The 24808-nt window shown below is 41.3% G+C and overlaps 1 protein-coding gene across 1 annotated transcript in view; it reads left to right on the top strand.

Annotated features, from left to right (window-relative positions):
• Window positions 1-4135: 4135 nt before the first annotated feature.
• The window catches only part of LOC137498433 (zinc-regulated GTPase metalloprotein activator 1-like), a 562086-nt gene continuing 541413 nt past the window's right edge, over window positions 4136-24808 (top strand). The window contains exon 1 of the mRNA XM_068225933.1: window positions 4136-4388. Within this exon, the coding sequence (XP_068082034.1) occupies window positions 4211-4388 (178 nt within the window). The 5' untranslated portion in view covers window positions 4136-4210. The remainder of the gene's footprint in view (window positions 4389-24808) is intronic.

Raw genomic sequence — 24808 nt, forward strand, 5'->3', positions numbered from 1 at the left:
ATAATTCTGGAATATATTATTATTTATCAAATGTTGGTAGCTATATAAGTGACCATAATGTATTAATATTTGATATTCTTTTGCCAAATTCTAAATCTCCATCACAATCGCTTGAACTGAAAAGGCTGAAAGCAACTAATGTAGACCAAAATAATGATAGACCTGAAAGTAGTAATATCACTGAACATAACACAAAAGTCATAAACAACACTACTAGTAGAATTGACATAATGTATAATTCCTTTATTGACCAGCTACCGCTTGGTACACAAAAACAGAAAGCACAAAGTCATCGAACACAAAGAACTGGTAGCTTACCATGGATATCTCCTGAACTTCTCAGCCTTATTAAGCGACGTGACATTTTACATGCAAAACTTAAAAATCCCACCCTAAAGAATAACATCAATCTCAATCAGGAATATCGCAGGTGTAGAAATAATGTGACAAACCTAAAAAGGAGCTTAAAAAACAAATATTACTCTGAAAAATTTAGAATTAATAACAAGAACCCAAAGGAAACGTGGAAAATAATCAATGAAATCATACATAACAGAAAAACAACAAAAGGCGATAATTGTACATCTCTAGAAATAGATAACAAGATAATTACAGACAGTCAGGAAATATGTGAATCATTAAATTTATATTTTACAAATATTGCTAAAACCCTGGCTTCAGCAATCCCTCCCCAGAGCACTGAAACACTTGCAGTTCCTAGTTACTTGAACTCATTTTACCTATATCCAACTGATGAAACAGAAGTAAGATCTATAATATCAAATCTAAAAAACAAGAGTAGCTATGGGAAGGATGGTATAACTGCCAACTTTCTAAAAGAATTCCAGGATTCTTTAAGTGGGATGCTAACAGATATCATTAACGAATCCTTGGCATCTGGTACATTACCTAGTGAGCTAAAAGTAGCTAAAGTAGTTCCTGTCTTCAAGGGTGGGGACGGGAGGAATCCTAGTAACTACAGGCCTATCTGTATTCTTTCCATAATCTCCAAAATATTAGAAACTATTGTTAAAAAGAGACTTCTCACTTTTTTAAACAAAAATAATTTCTTTTACAATGCACAATATGGCTTTCGTGAGAACTCTAACACTGAAATAGCAACCGTAGATCTCATAAATATGCTGCAAGAGTCAATAGATTTTAATAGTTTTGCTGGTGGGTTGTTTATAGATCTAAAGAAGGCCTTTGATACAGTAGACCATGAAAGACTGTTAGCTAAATTAGAGAGAGCAGGAGTTCGTGGTGTTGCATTGAAGTGGTTTGATAATTATCTGTCCGATAGAAAACAGTATGTAGTGCTGAATAACTGTAGGAGCTCAGCAATTAGGGTAACCCATGGCGTTCCACAGGGATCAGTATTAGGGCCGATTCTCTTCCTAGTCTACATCAATGATATTGCAACTTGCCGCTTGAAAGGACGTATCACACTGTATGCCGACGACACAAACTTGTTCTATACTGGTAGTAATATAGACTCCATTGTTAAGGATATGCAGGAAGACCTCAATACTCTGTGCTTTTGGTTTCAAGCGAATAAATTAACTATTAATGTGCAAAAGACTAATTATATGATAATGACAAAACAAGGTCAGAATGAAATCCCACACAGTAAAATATATATGCAAAATACTGAAATAAAACTAGTTAGAACTGTCAAATATCTTGGGTTGGTGATTGATAGGAACTTGAACTGGACAGACCATGTTGAATACATTACTAAAAAGATCACACCTGTTGCAGGAATTTTAAAGAAACTTAGTTATCTTATCCCACAACATCTTCTAAAACACATCTACTACTCTTTAATTCATAGTCACCTACAATATTTGAATGTAATCTGGATGCGCTGTAAGAAGTCCGACTTGAATGAGCTAATGGTAGTACAAAATAGAGCTGTTAGAAATATACTTAATCTTCCCTACTTAACACCAATAAAATATCTATACCTAAGTGCTAAAATACCACCCCTAAGCATGAGTGCAGAATTCAATACAGCTGTACTCATGTATAAAATAAAACATAAATTTATACAACACAACACTACATATACTCTGAATTCTGACAACCATCCATATAGTACTAGGCATGCAAATCACTTTGCCTTATACAATGTTTGCTCTTATAAATATGGTATAAACAGCTTGAAGTTCTCTGCGATCCAGTTATTTAATAACATCCCTGTGGAGATAAAAACAGCACCAACTTTGGCAAAATTCAAACAAAGAGTCAAGCATTATTTTTGGGAAAGGTACAGTGCTGTTTAAATCAAAATATCAGATGTCATTTAAGGCATTCTCCCAAACAATCTTGCAAACTGTCCGGAACTATTCTTGTACCTCTACAACTTTTATGTTATGTAAATGTAAATACTCTGTAATCTGTTCTTGTACCTCTGCAACTCTGTGTTATGTATATATACTGTAAATACTCTGTAATCAATTCCTGTACATCTGCAACTTTTGTGTTATGTAATTGTAAATAATCTGAAATCTATTCTTGTACTTCAGCAACTCTTATGTAAATGAAAATACTCCATAATCCATTCTTGTACCTTTGCAACTTTCATGTTACGTAAATGTAAATACAGTCAGAAATAATTCTCTGTAATCCTCATATTGATGATGTACATATTTTATATGTTGTATGTGTTTATATGTTCAACCATTTACTAATTATCTTATATACACAAACTATATTTTGATGTGTAAGTGCCCGCCAGTATGTAATGTCCTGTACAATTCCTATGTATGAGCCTGCAGGCTCGTTGGAATTAATTGAAATAAATGAATGAATGAATGAACACTCCCCTTGTTCTTTAATGACTCCTGGAATATCCTTCTTGGAACCTGTTTCTGCCTTACTTTTCCATTTTTCACAAAAATTTGTATGACCGCCAATATTATGCTTCCATCACGTTTTCCTTAGCTGACTTCCTTGGTAGATTCAATTTCCTAGTATTTTCCTTCAATTTCTCCTTACTTCCACAGCCATTCCATTCCTGACCCGGTCGAATAACTGGAAACAGGCTGTGGATCTTCGTTTTCATTTTTTTTTCAACATCATTAGGAATTACGCATATACCTAACCTCAATATTTATTGACAAGACCTTTCATAATAATTATAAAAAATAAATACGTTCAACAAGTAGCCTATATTATCAGTACTATGGATTAACATGAGCGTGCGGGTTCGGTAAATCATTGTATTGTGTTTGTTTTCGTCCAATATATGGTAATAATTAGGCAGAGGAGAAAATAACATGGAAATCTTAATCTGTCTGAAATGTCACCGTTATTTATAAATAGGGTCATTATATTTAACCTATTCTCAGTTTGACTGGATTACATAAAATGCAGATCAGTATTGATTGATTGATTGCCATATACCGGTATGCCACTTTTTTGTATAATCTACCCGAGGCAAATCTTATGTCACGACCTTATTTATTTGTATGGACTAATATTACCAGCCCACTTTTACAATGTACACAGAAACATTCCAAATTCATATCACTATGTACGCTTACGGTATTTTTAAAGGGAAATGCAGTTTGTTGTCCATAAGTTTTATTTGTAGCTGGTAGTATTTTATATTTGCTGCTTCATTTTCGTAATACTCAAATGCTCCTTACAAGCATTAACTTTGCTTAATGCTTTTTACGTGGTCAGCGAGGAATCCAGCCGGCCGTGAGTTGGACTCGCTGCAGTCATACCAATATCATGTATAACTCTGATCCAATGTATATATTACGCCTGTTTTCAAAAGGCTATTTGCATTTAAAGAATTCAGTCATAAAAAACACTACCGGAACTTGCTTCTTTTCGGATGATTTTCCGCTATCGTCATTGCACCTACATAATTTCCAATCTCTTCCAAACAATTAGCAGGGTATGGTAACTTCATTTTCATGCACTTAAAGTAACAGTTTCGTTTCGATTGTGTTATATTTAGAAATACCCCATATATTCGAGAAGCCGAAAGGGCATTCCGTGTATTACCATTACGCTGTCTAGCGGACAAGAAATAAATACTCTTTGGATCGAAATGGTAATGAATACAACGTTGGCAGAACTGGCAGCGCAGTTGGTATTTAACTTTGGTGTTGCGTTTTTTTCAGCCATTCACGTGCATGCTCCCGGTTTAAACGGTAGTTATTGAAGTTAGCCGTGTTTTATCAAATATTGAAGAATGAGTGACATTTACGAAGATGAAGCCATTCCTGTGTTGGTTCCGGCGGAGGATAGAAAATTGCCAGTAACAGTCATCACTGGTTACCTGGGAGCGGGGAAGACGACGTTATTGCATTATATACTTAGAGAACAAGAAGAAAAGAAAATAGCTGTTCTTATGAATGAAATTGGACCAGGTGAGTACTGTTATTTATTTCTTAAACCTTGAATTGTTTGAGGGAAATTGTTATAATAAACCCTCGGAATTTTTCACCGGTGTGGTCACTGTTCGTTTACTCTTCCAAGAAGTTATTTTCGTATTGTTGAGAGATGTGCCTAGCCTAGGCGTTAAGGGGTGCTCGGTTCACACTGATGGACGGATTTGCTTCCCCGTCAGGTAATCGAAAAATTTAGATTCTGCATTTCCACTTCTGTACAGGCACGTGACGCTGAGGTTCACTCAGCCTACTGTAGCACAAAAGTAAGTAGCCTACTGGGTTAATTCCCAAGGGCAAAGGTGGCTTGGCATAGACCTGTTACTGCCTAGTTTTCAAAGATTGGAAGCCATTACTTTTCACTACTCCAAGGGCATTTTGAGGTCTGTATAGAGATGGCAGTAAATCTTTACGAGTTACCTACTTTGCATTACCGAGGTTAAGAATGCAACAGGGTACGGTTTACATGACGTCACAGAGCGCTACACACCGCTGCCAACTTACCAACCAAAATCAGGTTAGCGACAAAGAATTGGGTAGTGACAAGGGCATTGATCTTGATTGGGTAGGTCCGGTTAGTGACGAGACCATTGCTCCGGATTGGTTAAGTCTGACTAGTGAAAAGACCCTAGAGCTGGCTAGTCAGAGTACCATTGGGCTGGGGGCATGCAATGCAGGTCTTGGGGCATTTCCCCCCCCCCTTCCAGGTTAAAGCCCCAAGGTGTCCCACAGGCTTTTAGTATCGCCCCGTGACAGTACCTGGTTAGTGACAAGATCATTGGTTAGGACCGGCTAGTGACACGACCATTGGACTGGAGGCAAGTAGAGGGGGTCTGGCATGTAAAAATTGATTGATTTGCACCGACTTTCAGTTGCAGGTTTCTTTTACACACTTCACAAAGACTTAATCGGTTAATTGCCTTAAATCATGTAGAGTGTAACTACAACTGGCACTTTCGAATTCCACGGTTTCATTATTTTCACGCAATGTGGTAGGAGTGCGTGAGGTGTGATGCAAGCTCTATCTGAGGCAATAGGAGCTGCCCTGCAGCCAATAGCAAAACAGGAAATGGCTGCAAATCACATATTGTTGTAGTGTTGGATTTAATTTTTCTGGATAAGAAAGAATTTTTCCAGGGGCGAGATGATGGGTCCCTAGGAAGCAGAAAGGAAGGATTTCTCCTCTCATATATTTTAGGTAGTCTGTTGTTTCACATCATTTTTGCATGATTTTCACCTTCCTAAAACTGTGAAACAGCTATGAACGTATAGTCGAGATGGCTTTATTGAGAGATATTAGGACATATAGTTGAAGTTGTTTAGTCATTATAGATTCTTTTATGCTAGTGGTTTAATATTTCACTAACATAAAAGAGATTTTTGGCAGCACGAAGGTGGGGTGAGGGCTGGGATGAGGAAGGTAGCGGCAGTAGCCTTAATTAAGGTACCGGCCCAGCATTTGCCTGGTGTGTAAATGGGAAACACGGAAAACAATCTACAGGGGTGCTGACGGTGAGATTCAAATTCATCATCTCCTGGATGCAAGCTCAGAGCTAACTTACTTGATCCTAACCTCATGGTCACCTTGGTGAAGTTGTTACAGTAGGTAACGAATGATGATGTAGGGGAGAAGTGATGTAGCCTAACCTACCTGTTTTTGATCCACTTTCAATGGTTTTGGGAAAAATAATTATACTGTAGTTACGCTGAGGAATTGTCCACGGTAGGCATCGTAACATTATAGGCCTACGAGTATTCACTGTGAGTCAAAACTGTATTGCATCGTCTCAAGTGCTGATAAGTGATTTAAAGCAATCGAAGGCAGAAAATCAAAATTGTACTTAAATTATCCTAATCATTGTATAGCTTGCTTGGAAATGACACACATAAACTTTTATTTTCAATCTCCTTGTTTGCTATACATGCAAAGTACTGTTGAAAGTATAGCAGTGAGTGAAAAGTGAATTTTTTCCGTGGCAGATTTGAAATTTGTAGGGTATGCTTACATCAAGTTCAACCGTGAAAATACAGACCATTCAGCGCCGTGAAAAACTGCAGATTGAAGCATTTGAAAATATGTATCGAAAGTCCATTTAAGCAGCATCGTGGAAGTCTGTTAGCATGTGGGCGAGACTTAGGCCTACATACTTATCTTGTTAGCTCCCCAAACAAACATCAACCGCAAAAAAAAGAATGAAGGCTAAAATGGGGGGTATAAGTCCGAAGATCGCAGGCCTGGTCAGGTACGGGCTCTATGGCTGTGAGCTGTGTGTCTGTGTGAGATATAGGCTGCACTAATGGCAGATAATTTGAAAGGAGATAAATCTGGCATCTCTTTGCTGCTTGACACAATGTACAGATACTGTATAATATAGATCAAACATTGCAAAACAAGGGGGCCACTAGATTGGGTAAAACTTTAATAACTGCTTTGTAAAAGAGATGTTTACATTGCAGCTAACACGACATAACAGGACCATGGTTAGTGACAATATGAAATATGTCCGTTGGTCTGGATTGGTTAGGTCTGGCCAGTGATCACACCATTGGGCTGGGGGCAAACAAAGGGATCTGGGGGCGTATGCTCGTAGTTTAGGGACAGTATTGACTGGCGACCAGACCATTGTAAGTCACTTATAGTGACATCTTAGGTTGTAATCTACCAAAAAACCCTGATAGTGACAGGGTAGGTTGCGATCCACTGAAAACCACTGATAGTCACAGGGTTAGGTAACATTCAGCTTAGTGCAACAGAATTTCTTATTGACCAACTGTTGGTGACAATGATTGAATGCAATAAACATTGAATCAATTATTGGTCTGTCAAGGTTTCATGCGGTTGATATGCCAGGAACTGGCGAACCAACACCATACGTACGTATTTTACAGCAGTCGGGAAATATCCAGGCAACTATAGTTGCAGTGAACTTGGATTTTCACTATGATTGTGCAAAGTAGGATTTTACGATTCTTGATTAACACAGTATCCTGTCACACATAAGAGAGACAGAATGTTAAACAGCGACTCACGAACGATGGCGGGTGGGATGTTCAAGCTCATTATTTATAAGTTTCATTTCCGTATTGATTGGATGCACGTATATAGACAAGAAAGATGTTCCACCTATCAGTACTATTTATTATGAAGCAGATTCACATCAGTACCGGTTTCGGCTATTTACAGTCATTATCATCTGATACATCCATATTATAATGTATGATGATGACTCTAAACAGTCGAAACTGGTACTGATGTTAATCTGCTTTATAATAAATAGTATTGATAGGTGGAACATCTTTCTGTCTCTGTACATGTTCAAACTCGCCGATCCATGTTGATTGATGGTTCAGATCGACCCGTTACCAGGAATTTATAGCATGCAAGTTAAATTCATGGGAGCCTCCATGGCTAAGGTGGCAGTGCACAGGTCTCTCACCGCTGGGTTCCGTGGTTCAAATCCCGGTCACTCCATGTGAGATTTGTGCTGGACAAAGCGGAGGCGGCGTGGGTTTTTCTCCGGGTACTCCAGTTTTCCCTGTCATCTTTCATTCCAGCAACACTCTCCACTATCATTTCATTCCATCTGTCATTCATTAATCATTGCCCCAGAGGAGTGCGACAGGCTTCGGCAATTGGTACAGTTCCCGTTCTTGCCGCTAGATGGGGATTCATTCATTCCATACCGGGCGAGTTGGCCGTGTGGTTAGGAGCGCGCATCTGTGAGCTTGCATCCGGGAGATAGTGGGTTCGAGCCCCACTGTTGGCAGCCCTGAAGATGGTTTTCCGTGGTTTCCCATTTTCACACCAGTCAATGCTGGGGCTGTACCTTAAATAAGGCTACGGCGGCTTCCTTCCAACTCCTAGCCCTTTCCTATCCCATCGTCGCCATAAGACCTATCTGTGCCAGTGCAACGCAAAGCAACTTGTAAAAAAAAAAAAAAAAAATTCATTCATTCCATTCCTGACCCGGTCGCATGACTGGAAACAGGCTGTGGATTTTCATTTTCAAGTTATATTCCTACACGATGCAAATATATATGAAGTAATGTAAGATAAGATAGGCGGAGACAGGTGGAGTGAAGGTAGCAGGAGAAGGGGAGTGAAGAGAGCGAAAGCCCTACTACCCAGTTAGGTCCTGCTAGTAGTAATATGTCCTCACTCTTATCAGGTGCACATCTGGTTTTCTCGTAATTTTCTGCACTGAGAGTTGTGTTCGGAGGATTAAAACTTCCGAGAGCTTGATGTTTGTCCTAGTAGTTCATGCTGCAGTTCACTGGATATTGTTCTAATCAAACCTAGACTATACCTGACATTTGTCCTTGATGAATTTCAACGTAACCATGATCTTTGGTATTTCATGGCAGATTACAACCTAACCTTTCACTTTCAGTAATTATTCGAGGTTGCTGAGGGAGCCCTCTTGTCGCCCGTCTCTACTAATATAAGGGTCATACTGAATCTAATGGAAAACCAGTTTTCATAAACCAGTATTTGTTATTAGAATATTCATATCTACCATCTAAATCTACAAACTTTTCTTCACATAATATCCATTCAATTGCACACATTTTTACCACCGCTGTGCAAGCTTGAAGATATTGTTGCAGCAGTACTCCATTACAGCAGCCCGTGGGCAGGAATGCGCTGCTTCCTATTAAACAAAACATTTCGTAACAACTGCCTTTGCTCACGATTGAAACGAACTAAGTTGCAGTACAATCAAGATGATTATTTTACAGAATATTGTGACGTACCGGTACGATGAAATCTGATAGTGATGGTGCCCTTGATGGAATTCTGATTTTTTATATTTTTTATTGCTCATTAATTTCAGTATGATCTTACCATCAGGACAACACAAGGGATGCTATCAACACTTCAGTTCATTTTATATTCACTGACCAAGTTGGCTGTGTAGTTTGGCTTACATAGCTGTGAGATTGCATTCGGGAGGTGGTGGGTTCAAATCCCACCATTGGCAGCCCTGAAGATGGCTTTCTGTGTTTTTTCCAATTTCACACCAAGCAAATGCTGAGGCTGCTATTTTGCCAAACCTAGCCCTGTCCCATCCTTGTGTCGTTTAAATACTTCTGTGTGATGTTAAACCAGCACTGAGGAAATGGGTGGGGGGGGGGGGGGAAATCTAGGAGCCAGCAGCAGTTCTTAGGAGCAAGGCATAATAAATAAAATTCACTTGCTTACCTCTATAGTGTTAACTAATTTGATCTGATCACCTTTCGCCATCACCACTGCTTTTCGTAACATGATCGTGTACCTAATTGTTTGAAAGTACCAGTGCTTTGCTAATTTTCTTGACTCAAAGTTATTTAGGTTTGAGCCTTTCATCATTAGATCATTTGTGCTATCTTTTTTGCTGTGAACATCTTAAATTTTTTAGTAGATTCTTAGTATTAAACCTCTTTTAATATGAATCTTTCAAGGATAGAAACATCTTTGCCAAGTAGATCAACCCCTTGTGGGTGGGGGACGCAGACGAAGAATACATCCGCATTATCCCCTGCCTGTCGTAAGAGGCAACTAAAAGGGTCACACCGCCTGCAGGTGGAGGATGCAGATGTAGAATACACCCCCGGTATCCCCTGCCTGTCGTAAGAGGCGACTAAAAGGGGCGACATAGGCGCGGATATGGATCGCGGTTTGGTATCATGTGTTGGACCCCCTGTGGATGGGAGGGAATCCCTGCCTGTCGTAGAAGGCGACTAAGAGGATCATGTGGCCATCGATCTCCTCTTCTTTTTGAGGGTTTTTGAGGGTTAGTTGTAGACCGATTCAAAATTCTTGATGTGCATGCTGCTCGGAGGTGGGCCTCTTACACATGCTATTATGCCCGAAAGCCCGCTTGTGACCGCCCAGGAAGCCTGCGGGTGAGAGCGTCATATACCCGTGCAGTAGTATCCGCCTGACAACACAGGTCCCCGCACAGCCGAATGCCAGGAGGACATATTATTGTTTTTTTCCTTCTATATTTATTACTCTGTACATGCTGTTACGGGTGATGGGAAGAGGGAAGAAGGGAGTCCTAGTGCTCATTGCCTCGGTCATTCCACATTAGGCATCGTCCAACATCAGACCCCGGGCAATACCTGCTATGACCAGGTGGTTATTGCCTTGGTTGCTTGGTTTGGCTACGGAGGCCCCTGATCGGAGTGGGTGGCTTTCGGCCATGGCTTCGAAACGTCTTCGACCTGCCCAAGATGGTCCTCACCGAAGTCTTTAACTATTGATTCCGTGAGGGGTTCAACCCCGTGGGAACATGCGCAGCGTGAAGGAATGGGATCCAGCTTCCCTAGGTTTCTGGTTGCTACCAGAACTGATGGGCACGATTTTAACCTGGTAAAATCGATCCTTTTTAGTACCGGTAGATACATTGAAGGGGGCCTATGGTGAACTTGAGGATCTCAAGAAAATGCCCAACGGTAGTTTGCTTTTGAAGACTCGCACAGCATTGCAAGCTGACCAGTTGCTTAAGTGCGAGCACTTTGGCGAACTCCCCGTCAAAGTAGAGGAGCACAAATCCTTGAATCTGGTTCACGGAGTCATCTTCCACCGCAACCTTATTTAGAACGCTGACGATGAGTTGATGGAGGACATGAAAAACCGTGGCGTGAGACACGTCCGGCGCATTACACGCAAAGTCAATGGTGAAGACGTTGCCACTGGTGCCTTCATTGTCTCTTTCAAGTAGTCAGTGTTACCAGAAAAAGTCAAGGTAACAACTTGTTGTTCCAAAGTGAGGCTGTACATCCCGCCTCCTATGCGATGCTATCAGTGCCAGATATTCCGGCATATGGCATCTCGTCCGTGTGTGGTACACGTGGAAGAGCAGCTCACGGCACTGAAGAGTGCACAACTCCGTACAGGTGCACTAACTGCTCTGGTCTTCATTCTCCTCGAGATTGGAACTGTCAGACTTATCTGAGTGAGAAGAAGATCCAGGAGATCAAGACCCTGGATGGTCTTTCCTACCAGGAAGCGCACTGTAAGTTCACTGCCAATACACTAGACTACAACATGATAGATCAGAGTCTTTAATATTTAGAAATTTCATGATCCGTATTGAAGTGGAATTACAATATTTAAAAATTAAGAGTGTTCCTCCTATTCAACACAAAGATATTTATTAATGTGAAAGAATCGCATATCGTTCAAATGAGGTACTAGTTTCGGCACCAGATATGTGCCATCATCAGCCACAAAGTCAAATCGGGCAAACACAATAAAACCCTAAAACAACTTTATACACACTATAACATTTGCACGGATGAATATAAAATAAAATATGGTAGATGAAGTTGCATTCCATTTTAAAATCCATTAAAATGATGACTCCGTTGTTGTACACCCATGGTGGTTTGTCCAGCTTATATATAACTTTAGTTTTCTAAAACTGTTAAATTATGCTGCGAGGTTTATTGTCATATGAAGTTGACACTGTGTGTTCTGTAGTTTGGTTCCGGAAAATAAACGTAAACATGAACTTGGTAAGATCCAAAGAATTAATTCCCACTTCAATATGGGTTGAGGAACCTGGGGAAGAAATTAGAAGTCGAATTAGGCAAAAGATCGGAAGGAAAGATCAAAAAGAAAAGTCTAGAAAAACCCAAAGAATACTAGAAACGAACTCACCTTGAGCAGCCTGAGTAATCGGCGGACAGAGCTGGACTGATGGATGCAATTATAAGGTTAAGGGGCGAGGCGTAAGGGAGGAGAGGAGAGGGGAGGGGTAGAGGCGGAGCAACTGTCACGGAGCTAAGGTGGAGCGGAAGGATGTGGTAGTGGGGGTAAATGATGTGGATATGTACTGTGTATGGTTTGAAAGATCGAATTGTTTTTAGGTGGTCTAATATTTCTTAGCCATTTAATTAAGAGATCATAAAGAATATTCGTTTTCTCGGAAATTTCATTTAAATTATAGTTAGGGTTGAAATATTGATCGCAATGAATGAAACAATTTTCGACGATGTTCATAATTGGCCCTTTGTTTGCTATTTGAAGTATTTCAAAATCATGTTCTATATCAGTAAACTTATGATTTGAGTCGTGAATGTGTTGGCCTATAGCAGAAAACTTGTTATGTCTTACTGCGTTGACGTGCTGGTTATGACAGATCAGAGTCTCCCAGGTTCGTAATTCACGACATCGTTACCCATGAAGATCGCTGTGTCCAAGGCGGCTGTTGCTCCTGAGAGCAACGTCGCAACCTTCGACCATCAAGAAGTCTCTGCCGACACAGCAGGAGGGGAAGGCCAAGTCTCCCCCCACCCCTACCCGCAAGAGGTCAGTCAAAGCCGTGCCCAAGCTAGCGGAGGTGGAATCGCCGACTAGGGCTGGGAAATTATCTCCCAGCCCGTCCACAGAAGGCGGAGAAGAGGAACGTCCTTACTGGGCGCTCCTGCACTTCTCCTGTGAAGGGGAAATCATGCCCTCCATCTGGAGGATATAAATCAGAGTCAGGAGGAATTCCTGCCCCTAAACATGAGCGCTTCCCTCGTAGGAAGAAATCCCACCCCCAAGGTACGTCGAAGTTCTGGGCATTGATCCCACCGTCCGTTGATGACAGGTTGGACGTCGAGCTGTCTTCTACATCTACGGATGTAAATGTTGATATTGATAGTGTTTAGGTTTAAGAGCATATTGTCGCTCATAATCTAACACTCTCTCTTTTGGTCCACACTATGGCACTGTTACAGTGGAATTGTAATTGTTATGACAGCATCTTGCTGGAGCTGCGCCAGCACATTAGTGAGTTTGCGGCGAATATAGTCTGTATTCAGGAAACTAATCTCAGACCAGGTCATCATACGGTCTTGAGAAATTTCAGACTGTACTTGACAGAACAATATTATGCTCACTGGGCGTCTGGTGGCATTGGTATTTTTGTTCGTTCTGATACCTATAGCGAAGAGGTTCCTGTAAGAACGCCGCTGGAAGCAGTTGCGGTGCGGGTACCGCTGCCTGTCATAGCAACAGTGTGTAATTTTTATTTTCCACCAGGCCAGCCTCTTGATATATATTATGTAACTGATCTTATAGATCAGCTTCCACCTTCATTCCTCTTAATGGGTGATTTTAATGCCATCACCCTGTATGGGGCTCTGAAATGCCTTGCCCCAGGGGAAGGGAGTTGGAAATATCACTAAGAGAGCTGGACTTACGTATTTTGAATAGAGGTGAAGCTACTCATTTCAGTGTTCATTACGGCACATACTCTCGCATAGACCTTAGTGTATGCAGCTGAGCGCTGGTTCCCCTGCTTCGGTGGAATGTAAATGCTGCTCTCTGTGACAGTGACCATTTCCCCATTATTCTTACTTTGTTGAAACAAAAATCTATCGAGGCTCCTCCTCGATGGATTCCTAAACGTGCCGATTGGCCAAAGTTCACAGCACTAGCTACCATTACCAATGCAACCGACCGTAGCATAGACGGCGATATAGCTCACATCACACAAGTTATTCTTGCTGCTGCTGAGGAGTCCATTCCATCCTTTTCAGGGACTCCTCGCCGAAAACTCGTTCCTTAGTGGAACGAAGAAATTGCAGCAGCTATAAAAGAACTCTGTTGCGCTCATAAACGCTATCATAGGCAGCCTACTGTGGCCAACTTGGTAACATTTAAAAAGCTCCACGGTAAGGCGCGAGTTGTTATTCGACCGAATAAGAAAGCTTCGTGGGAGCGATATGTGTCGCCTATGTTGTCACGTACACCGTCATCTCAAGTGTGGACTAAACTTCAACGTATTTCGTGTATACATGGAACATCTTTAGTACCGGGAATTTCCATTGCAGGCAATATCGTCGCAGACTCGTCTTCTATTGCTAATCACTGAGTCATTTCACGGATGTGTCTGGTTCCAGGAATTACTATCGTGATTCCTTAGCTCTGAAGCGAGAGGCAGAACGTCATCAGCTCAGTTTTGCCACTCAAGCTTCAGAGGACTATAACATGCCCTTTACGGAGTGGGAACCCTGCAGCGCCTTGGCGCTTTGCAAGGACACGTCTCTCGGACCAGATAGTGTCCATAACCAGATGTTGAAACACCTTAGCGAGGATAGTCTTTTATATCTCCTTCATGTGTTCAACCGAATCTGGGTTGAGGGTGAGTTTCTGTCACAGTGGCGAGTCCTCAAGCCTCACAAAAATCCTAAATATGCAGGAAGTTACAGACCTATTTGTCTTACAAACTGCTTGTATAAGCTTTTTGAGAGGATGGTGAATTGCCAACTTGTATGGTACCTGGAGAAAAGAGGACTTTTGTCTGAATACCAATGTGGCTTTCGAGTTGCTCGCTCGACCACTGACCACTTGGTATGCCTGCAGAGTTCTATCCAGGGTGCTTGTCTCCGAAAACAGCATTTGGTGGCTTTTTAGTTTGACTAAGAAAAGGCATGTGACACCACATGGCGATTTGACTAAGAAAAGGCATATGACACCGCATGGCGATACGGCATCCTTTCAGTCCTGCATCAATGGAATTTCCGAGGTAACTTGCCGGTATTTGTGAATTTTTTGTAGCTCTGTCTATTCCGTGTCCGAGTAGGAAGGGCATATTCGCAATGCCACGTTTAGGAAAATGGATTCCCACAGGGATCGGTTCTTAGTTTCACTCTGTTCGCGATTGCCTTAAACGGTATTGTTGCTGCTGCTGGTTCAGCAGTAATACTGTTGCTATGTGTAGACTATTTTGCTCTGCATTATAGCTCGCAAAATATGGCCATTGGTGAGTGACAATTACAGCCAGCTGTGGAAGAGTGGAACTGTGGACCTTAGAACATGGCTTTCGGTTTTCAGCCTCAAAGACCTCTGTTGTACACTTTTGCCGGAAGCGCACTCTTCATGCGGATCCTGAGCTTTTCTTAGGGAATGTCACTCTTCCTCTTGTTGACGCAGATTTCTTGGGCTCCTTTTCGATAGAAAATTTTTGCGGGAGCCACACGTGCGGCAATTCAAAGCGAAATGCGCTAAGAAGCTTAATATCTTGAAGTTTCTTAGTGACACTTCTTGGGGGGCAGACCGCACGGTGCTCCTACGATTTTATAGGGGACATATTTTATCCAGGTTAGACTATGTCAGTGCAGCATATGGATCAGCAAGGCAGAGTGTCCTAGCCCAACTGAATAGCATTCACCGCAGCGGAGTTAGGTTGGCAACGGGAGCTTTTCGTACAAGCCCCATTGCTAGCCTGCTCGCTGAATCTGGTGTGCCGCCTTTACACCTGAGGCACCAGCAAATGCTTCTGTCCTGTGCTGCAAATTTGCGACGGATGCCACTTCACCCAAGCTATCCTTGCGTATTCCATAATAGAAAACGTCGGCTGTACACTACTTACCCTCGAGCATCTCGGCCGGTTGGAATACGCTTGGATAGCAGTCACAGATTATTTGATGTGCCTTCTGTTTCTTGTTGTGTCAGAATACCAAGTAGGGTAACTCCATGGACAATAAGACCGCCCAAATTAATTCTTGATTTGCACACCGGCCCGAAGGAGAACACGGATTTCTCCATTTATTGGAGACTCTTCCTGTCCGTTGTTGGCCAGTATCCAGGTTCAGTCATTTAAACGGATGGTTCGAGGGCAGAAATGACTGTGGGCTGTGCGTTCGTTGTCAACAATGATAGGTTCCTTTTTGCTCTGCTGGAAACCTGTAGTGTGTACACAGCAGAGCTCTATGCTATCTGTGAAGCTCTTCAGTATGCACTGTCCAATGAGCGCCGACACTTTCTGCTGTGTACTGACTCCTTGAGCTCGCTACAGTATATTGATTCCTGTTTTCCTCGGCACCCTCTGGTGCAGCGGATCCAGGACCTGCTAGCCGGGTGTTCGGATGCCGGCACCATAATCACGTTTATGTGGTTCCCAAGCCACATGGGTGTAGATGGAAACGAGTGTGCTGATAAGGCTGCCTAGGAGGCAGTTGCGAGTGATATTCGCTCTCAACTGAGACATTTGGTTATGTCCCATTTTCAGAGAGAGTGGCAGGCCACTCCACTTCCAAATAAGCTGAGAGCGATAAAAGGTACAACAAAGGTATGGAAGACTTCCCTTCAGGCTTCTCGGAGGAAAGCAGTGGTATTATGTCGTCTTTGGATCGGCCACAGTATAGGAACGCACTCCTATTCACTGAAAGGAGAACCCCCTCTGGTGTGTACTTGTGGCAATCATTTTACCGTGGTATACATTCTTACGGAGTGCGTGGACTTGGTTGATTTGCGCCATAGTCTAAAACTCCCGAGTACCATCTCCCTCATTCTGAAAGATGACAAGCATTCAGCAAACCTCGTCATCCGTTTTATGAGGGATAGTGGTTGGTTTTATCGGATATAAATGTAATGTTTCATATTAGTCTTTATACTATTGTTCACTACGTTTTATTCATTTGACTCTGTTTTAGTTTGTGTTTGTATATTGTAATGTGTTTTTAAAAATAATAATTTGCATGATGTATTATTGAATTTTGAGGCAATGTCTTATTCTACCATAACTTCTCTTTCATTTTCCTGAAAATAAGGCATAGCTAATTAGATCCAGTGATTATTTTAAATTCACCATCGTTATTTGTCTTCATTTGTTTTAAATTCAAGTCTTTGGATACATTTTAAAATTTTAATTATCATATCATGTCGTCCATCTCGTACCTTTAGGGGCTGGTGACCTTAGATGTTAGGCCCCTTTAAACAGCAAGCATCATCACCAAGTAGATCACGTAATGGTAGCTTCTGCCCTATTATTTAAAATTCGTACAACTCATTCATCAATTACGGTTTTCAACATATTTCTCTTCTGATGCCAGTTTTGACTTGAAGTGAGTAATTTATGCAGTAAATTCAGCTTTTCATTATCAAAATCTTCAGTTGCTTTTCAAGTTTCTTTTGACGAATTTGATTGTTGAGATGTTTCAAATACCACCTGATTAAATTCTGTTATTATTTCTAGAGTGTAAAGAAACCCTGAAAGTAGTGATGGGTCACGTGATACCCTTTGATAGTGATGCAAAGCTCTCAATGCATTCTGAGCAGCCGATCCAGTCCATGCCTCGTAAACCTATCTGGAAGTTTGAATCGGGACATCATGCGCATGCGGTGTGTTATCTCTCAGCTATACTTTGCCTGCTGATCAACTAACGATGTTACGCCCACTTCTCTATAATTTATTCACAGTCAACTTACGTACTTCCTGCGTTTTACTTGGGCACTGTCTGTTTCCATGGCTAAATGATTAGCGTGCTGGCCTTTGGTCCAAGGAGCCTCCAGTTTTGATTCTGGGCTAGGCGAATTATTTTAACCTTCATTGATTAATTCCTATGGTTTGGGGACTGGGTGTATGAAATATAGTAATGAAGGGGGTGACGTATTTGTAAGATTTAATTGAAACTATTTCTTTTACGACACATCGAGTAGTGTAATAATTTGAATAGAATGGGAAATATAATGGCGTTAAGAGTTGTGTGCGTGTACCTGAAAAAGGACTCGTTCTTGGGTTAAGTCTCCTTCTGGGCTATTATCGATACTTTTATATAAGTATGGTAACAAATAGATCGTTTCCATGAAAAGGATCATTCAGTACAAACTACAGAATTATCAGACCTGATTGCATTATTTGTGAGGTTATATCACGAAACATATGCTGTGTGTGTATATATATTAGTTTAATTAATGTAAGAACCTGTGATTAATAGTATATAATTGATTATTATCTGTATACACTACGTTCAGGGTGTTTGAAAAAGAGCTCTCTAGTTTTAATGTGTCCTAGGATCTGTACAAAGTGACAAACACTATTCTAGTTAGTGGTGAGTAATTCATCAACTCTCCAAGTTTGCCTGCCCTGCAGTTGGCAGGTCTGCTTGACCTTGAGACGGCGCCAGTGCTGTTTGTTTCCTCTGTTCCCTTAGTTCAGTCCGTGTGTGCAGTGCAGAACAGATGAAACAAACAGCACTGGCGCCATCTCAAGGTCAAGCAGACCTGCCAACTGCAGGGGAGTCAAACTTGGAGAGATGAGTCACAAACTAGAATAGTGTATGTCACTTTGTACAGATTCTAGGACATATTAAAACTAGGGAGTCCTTTTTCAAACACCCCATATAATCCACCGTAACATTGTGCAACACACTGTAACATCCAGAATAACGTATCTTTGACACTAGATGGTTTTAGAATCTTCTGTACATTATAACTAGGGTTCGAAAAATCCCGGTCGCCATGGCGACTGACAATATGAACCTGGCGTCTAGGTTCTTCTGACATTGTTATTCCCAATTTTCATCTGCTAGTAAATCTGTTTTTTTTGTTTCTTTTTATGTGGATGGATGGATTTAAGCAAATTATAATAAATTCGTTGCCATATAAAGTTCAAATTTTCATATTTACCTTGAATGTCAAATATATTTAATTCCGTTGCGGTACGAGTGTGCAATATTAATGGGAGTTCTCTCCTTCAAGCTGACAAAGATGATATAGTGTATGAAACATCTTATAGAGGAAAGGTTTCCCAAGAGTGAATGGAGCATTGAAATGTTCACCAGGGTATTTTAGACTTTCATCTGCCAAAATCATTTTTGAGAAAAGGAGATCGAAACATTGGTGCAAAATTTTAAGAACCAACTTGTTGGTTTTGCCATGGACTTTGAAAAAGTAAAGCAAAACATTCTACATGAATGATATGAATTGTGTTTGGCAAGGGGATGAAGTTGAGCAAGCTTTTGATCAAAGTTTGGTCAAAAAAGACAGATTTCTGATTTTAGGCAAGTTGTATCGCATTGTGTTAGTGTGCAAGTGATTCTTTTGAAATTGAGTTTAGGTTAATGAATCTAATAAATAACAGTTTGAGTCATCAGTGGGGTCAGGCAGCCTTAATAATTTTTTTAATGATAGTGATAATGTTCAGACTACAAGGCATGTGCATGGAAATCAGACATACGAAACACACACTGCTGCTTTGTAAACCTTCACTTATATTACCTTAATATTAATCTTCGAGGGATAGCCTGTACATTAAGTTGCATTTTAAATTTTCATATCAGTACCTAAAGGCCAAAACATGTAGGCCTGTGCTTCATGTCGTATTTGTATTGTTTTGGCACCTGGTTTTCAGAACTGGCGCCTAGGTCAGAAGAAAATTTTTCTAGCCCTGATTATAACTATGTATCATGCACTCTAGAATTTACGAGAAAAGATGTTGGGTAACATCCTTCTAGAAGCCTGGCCAGGCAACCTACACAAAGAGGCAGTCTTGATGGTGCAGTTGAGCTATTGTTTAACAGGAGTTATTCCTGTCTTGTGTTTATGCTGACATGCTAAGTGGCAGTAAGCAGTCAACTGTTTCAAGACGGCAGTTTTAGTCTCCTTGTGCTTCGTGATAGGCGGTTGTTAAAAATGGTGGTTTGTTGATGTGTGTGTTTAATGTAAAGTTAAGTTGAAAATAAATAAATGTACTCAACTGATAGCATTTTGTATGCATCTTTGTGAATACATCATTGGCGACCGTGGCGAGGACGTAAGAATTTACGAGTAAATACAAATGTAAGTGTGAAATGGATCAAAATACAAGTGATACTAGAATATATGTCCATACAACTCAAGGGCGAACTCACGAAGAGAAATCTTCCAACGAACGGCAAGAAGAAATCATTGCAGACACGGTTACGGGAAGATCTCTTAGAAAAAAGGTGAAGATCCCGAAAAGTTTTTCATCGAGGTAGACGAAGATCCGGACGAAACATCGGAAGATGAAGTAAATATTCCCAAAATGTGTTCTAACTTAATGACCATGATTCAGCCACTCAATTACAAAATCTCAGACATTTCACGAGTTAATTCCAACTTAACGGATCAAATTTTGAAAGTAAATGACAAAATTTCCATCAATTCCGCCCTAACAGAACAGATTACGACCAAATTTCGAAAGTAAACGACGAAATTTCTCAAGCTCAGTTTTAACTGGACAGATATCACAAGTGTACACGCAGGTTTACCAAGTAGAACAGGACCTAGAATAGAAAATTTCAGCCATAAATGACAAAATTTAAGCAACAGGTTGAGGGGAGAATTTCTACCGTTGAGGGAAATTTTGGGAGCCGTATTTCTGCTGTTGAAGGAAGGTTACAAAACCAGATTTCGACCATTAAGGGAGATGTGTAGAATATGAGAGAAAGCATCCTTCACACCGTAGAAGATAGATTAACTCAAACAGGACGTAGAGAATATCAATCAATCACTACTGATCTGCATTTAGGGCAGTCGCCCAGGTGGCAGATTCCCTATCTATTGTTTTCCTAGCCTTTTCTTAAATGATTGCAAAGGAATTGGAAATTTATTGAAACATCTCCCTTGGTAAGTTATTCCAATCCCTAACTCCCCTTCCTATAAACGAATATTTGCCCCAATTTGTCCTCTTGAATTCCAACTTTATCTTCATATTGTGATCTTCCCTGCTTTTAAAGACACCATCCAAACTTACTCGTCTACTGATGTCCTCCCATGCCATCTCTCCACTGACAGCTCGGAACATACCACTTAGTCGAGCAGCTCGTCTCCTTTCTCCCAAGTCTTTCCAGCCCAAACTTTGCAACATTTTTGTAACGCTACTCTTTTGTCGGAAATCGCCCAGAACAAATCGAGCTGCTTTTCTTTGGATTTTTTCCAGTTCCTGAATCGTATCGCCACATCTCTAACCCCCTCAAACCTAACCGGCAATACAGGACACTTAGACCCAAAGGTAATTATAGAGAGCCTACCGGAATTCTATGGGTGACTGGCAGAGAATTCGACTAGCTTCAGAATCGTATCGCCACATCTCTAACCCCCTCAAACCTAACCGGCAATACAGGACACTTAGACCCAAAGGTAATTATAGAGAGCCTACCGGAATTCTTCGGGTAACTGGCAGAGAATTCGACTAGCTTCAGAATCGTATCGCCACATCTCTATCCCCCTCAAACCTAACCGGCAATACAGGACACTTAGACCCAAAGGTAATTATAGAGAGCCTACCGGAATTCTACGGGCGACTGGCAGAGAATTCGACTAGCTTCATTGAGGGATCAGTCAGTCTATTAGGAAGGACTAATCTACCAGAAGAGATCTTCATGCAACTCATCACACCGCCGTTAAAGCGGCAAGCCGCTACTTGGTGGAATAACTTGAAGGGCTTAAATTTAAACTGGATGGACTTCAAGAGGGAATTCCTCGCTAGGTTTAATTCCGAAGGGATGAAGAGCTCCTTGAAAAGGAAGCTACTGACTGAGGCACAACCCAATGCCATGAGAGCTAGTGCCTTCATCCTACAGAAGTACCAGCTTTTCAAGCATCTGCACCTGGAAGGAAGCGAGAACGAGATCTTACCAGACATCACAGAGCTACTCCACGATAAGATTCGACCCCTAGTGAAAGTATCACAACTGAGATCCTTTGATCTACGTAGAATCATCACCCAATTGGAGGAGGAATGCAAGAACAAAACTATGAAAGAGAACAGCGCAGTTAGGAAGTGCTACCAGTGTGGAAGAATGGGACACCTAAAGAACAAGTGCCCAGCCTTGACGTCGGAAAACTAGGTCCGGCCCATTCTGGACTTTGAAAGGGAATGGGCCTCAAGACATGACAGACTAGCAACCCTGGTCAGGTAGGAAAGGGATTGGTCAGATTGTGAATAGAATATTCCAACTCCGCCCAGCTCTCATCTTATGGATGGGCAACGAGAATTTTTCAGCCGTACTCGACAGCCAAGCGAGCCATTCATTCGTCAACGGGACTGTTGCCAGATTACTACCTCCTATGAAGCCTCATCATCTCGGAAGGGTAGTAGGAGCAGCGGACAGCATAACCTATTCCATCCAAGAACAGACTAACCTAACTGCTAAATTCATGGACCTGCCTATTGTAATTGATGTTGCAATGATTCAGAACCTAATACCTTACACCATGTTGCCATTGATGCTTTCACGGCCCATACTTATAGACATGATATTCTATAGGCTTTTGGGCTTATGCCGTGTCAAGAATATAAGGTGAAATTCTTTACGTTTCACAGAGAACTCTGCTGTGCGTCGTCAGAAGAAATCTTTACTGTCCACGAGAAAGGCTTCTTCAACAATGAATCTTTAAATTTAAACATTATACAGTATACAGTACCTTACATCATATTAGGCCATGACTATTTGGTGGAATACAAGGTCATCCTAGACTATGCAGCTCATGAAGTCTTCTTGGGAAAAGACAGTCGTCTGAGGGTCACCTGGCACGATGGAAATCTCCGGACTCGCAAGGTTGCGGAAGTCGACCTAGACCTGGGAGATATCCAGTTAACGCATCTTCAACCAAGTGAAGAGGAGGAGCTGAGACGCGCCTTAACACTTTCAACACTACCATATTTTAACATCGATCCTGGCTGTGAACTGAGTCTTTTTGCTAATTTTTAACACGTTATTATGGAACAGCGGAACATATTAGATGCCTGATTTTTGTACCGTATGAAGGTGTCAACCATCCAAAATGAAGATGTTAATCAACAAGTGAATATCTGAAGTAATTTAATTATACTAGTCTTATGAAAAACATGAAAAAAAATACTACGGAATTTTTTTTTACATTGAGGTTATACCACTAAGCTTGCTCAAACAATAAAAAATAATCATTTAATGCGACTACTTAGGCCACAAATAAACACAAATGTAGTGGAATAACATATTTACCTATTTAGGAATAGTTTGTTTTTGTATGGTAGTCCTGAAAACATTGGACTATACACAGTCCTACTTTGCACTCCTTGCACCACCATCTACTCTCTTTTCTGACGCGCTTACCACTTTCAGTAGACCAATAATCACTAAGTTTGGGTAGCTTCACCACACACATACGCAAAATTGTTGCAAAAAAACAATAAATTTCGTGAAGTTTTACTGCAGACCACCGGTGCCACATGGAATTTTCCTTCAGTTTGGCCTGACGTTTCATTGCAGCAATTGTCGTACCTGCATATCTGTTAGTTTTTGTTTTTATATTTTTGATTACATCGTCACTAAACAAATTACTGAAACAATCCATTTCGTCACTCCCCGCACCAAACTGAGTAGAACCAGATGCCGACTGGAAGACAGGTAGCTGTGGTTGATCATCTGTTTCTGACCATTCATCATCAGGCTTAGATGATCTAGCAGATGTTCACGGCACAGGTGAATCAGCAGCCTGCATCTCTTCGTCTAAACGAAAAAAATAAACCCAAATTTCTGTAGGCGAAGTATTTCTATCGTTTGTAATCGGAGTAAAATAATACAGCTAAACGCTTACGTTCCAAAGCGACGTAATAAATAAAAATCTTACCTGAACTATCGCTTGATACGTTATCCGGTTCGTAAGCAGGGTCGTTGTCACTTTCATCCATCTCTGAACCCGCTTCTCCCGATAAAATATCCAAAATATCACTATCATTGAGCCGGCGTGAAGACATGTTTACACAGTAACACAGCTGACATAGTGACAGATTTGGCGCGCGCAGCACACGGCACACCGAGAGCTTCGGTAGAGGTCACGGCAAGGAGAAAATACCCTGTTTATCGTTTCAGTTCGAAATTCCCGATAACTGCTGCATTCTGTTGGTCACTAGATGAACTATTACCTCCAACCAAGGGACGGGAACCGTACGTGATACGTGCAGCTGGATATAAACACACGAGAAAATCACGCCCGTATCACATACGGGTGCCGTCCAGAAGCAGGAAAGCAGCGTGCCCGTATCCCGTACGGGCATAGTGTTGAAAGTGTTAGAGGACTTTCCAGAAGTCATCACCAATAAATAGGACAGACTACCACTCTAACACACACAATTGAGTGCAGCACTTCCTCACCCATCAAGCAACGTCCATATCCAATGAATCCGGATACGCGCAGCTTCATCATCCAGAAGATTCAAGAGATGTAAGTGGAAGATCTCATCGAACCCTCTACGTCCTGTTGGGCTTCACCGATCGTCCTACCGAAAAAGAAGAATGTGGAGTATTGACTGTGTGTGGACTGCCGCAGGTTGAACGAGAAGACCGTTAGTGATGCCTACACCATGCCTGACCTGAAAGGCTCGCTGAAACGAGTAAGTGGATCTAGGATTTTCAGCACATTGGATCTCGACTCCGGATACTGGCAAGTGGAGGTCGAGGAAAGTTCTAGACCACTGACCGCCTTCACGACTTTGTGAGGATTGTACCAGTTTACAGTAATGCCTTTTGGATTGAAGAATGCTCCTGCCACCTTCTTGCAACTGATGGATAAGGTATTTGGATATGTTGGAAATTTCTGCCAAGTGTATCTCCATGACATTTTAATTCACAGCAAGAATGTTTAAGAATACCTGTACATCTGAGGAATGTACTGGGACGACTGATGATTCATG

This window comes from Anabrus simplex, chromosome 2 (assembly GCF_040414725.1).
Source record: "Anabrus simplex isolate iqAnaSimp1 chromosome 2, ASM4041472v1, whole genome shotgun sequence".
In the NCBI taxonomy this organism is placed as follows: Eukaryota; Metazoa; Arthropoda; class Insecta; order Orthoptera; family Tettigoniidae; genus Anabrus; species Anabrus simplex.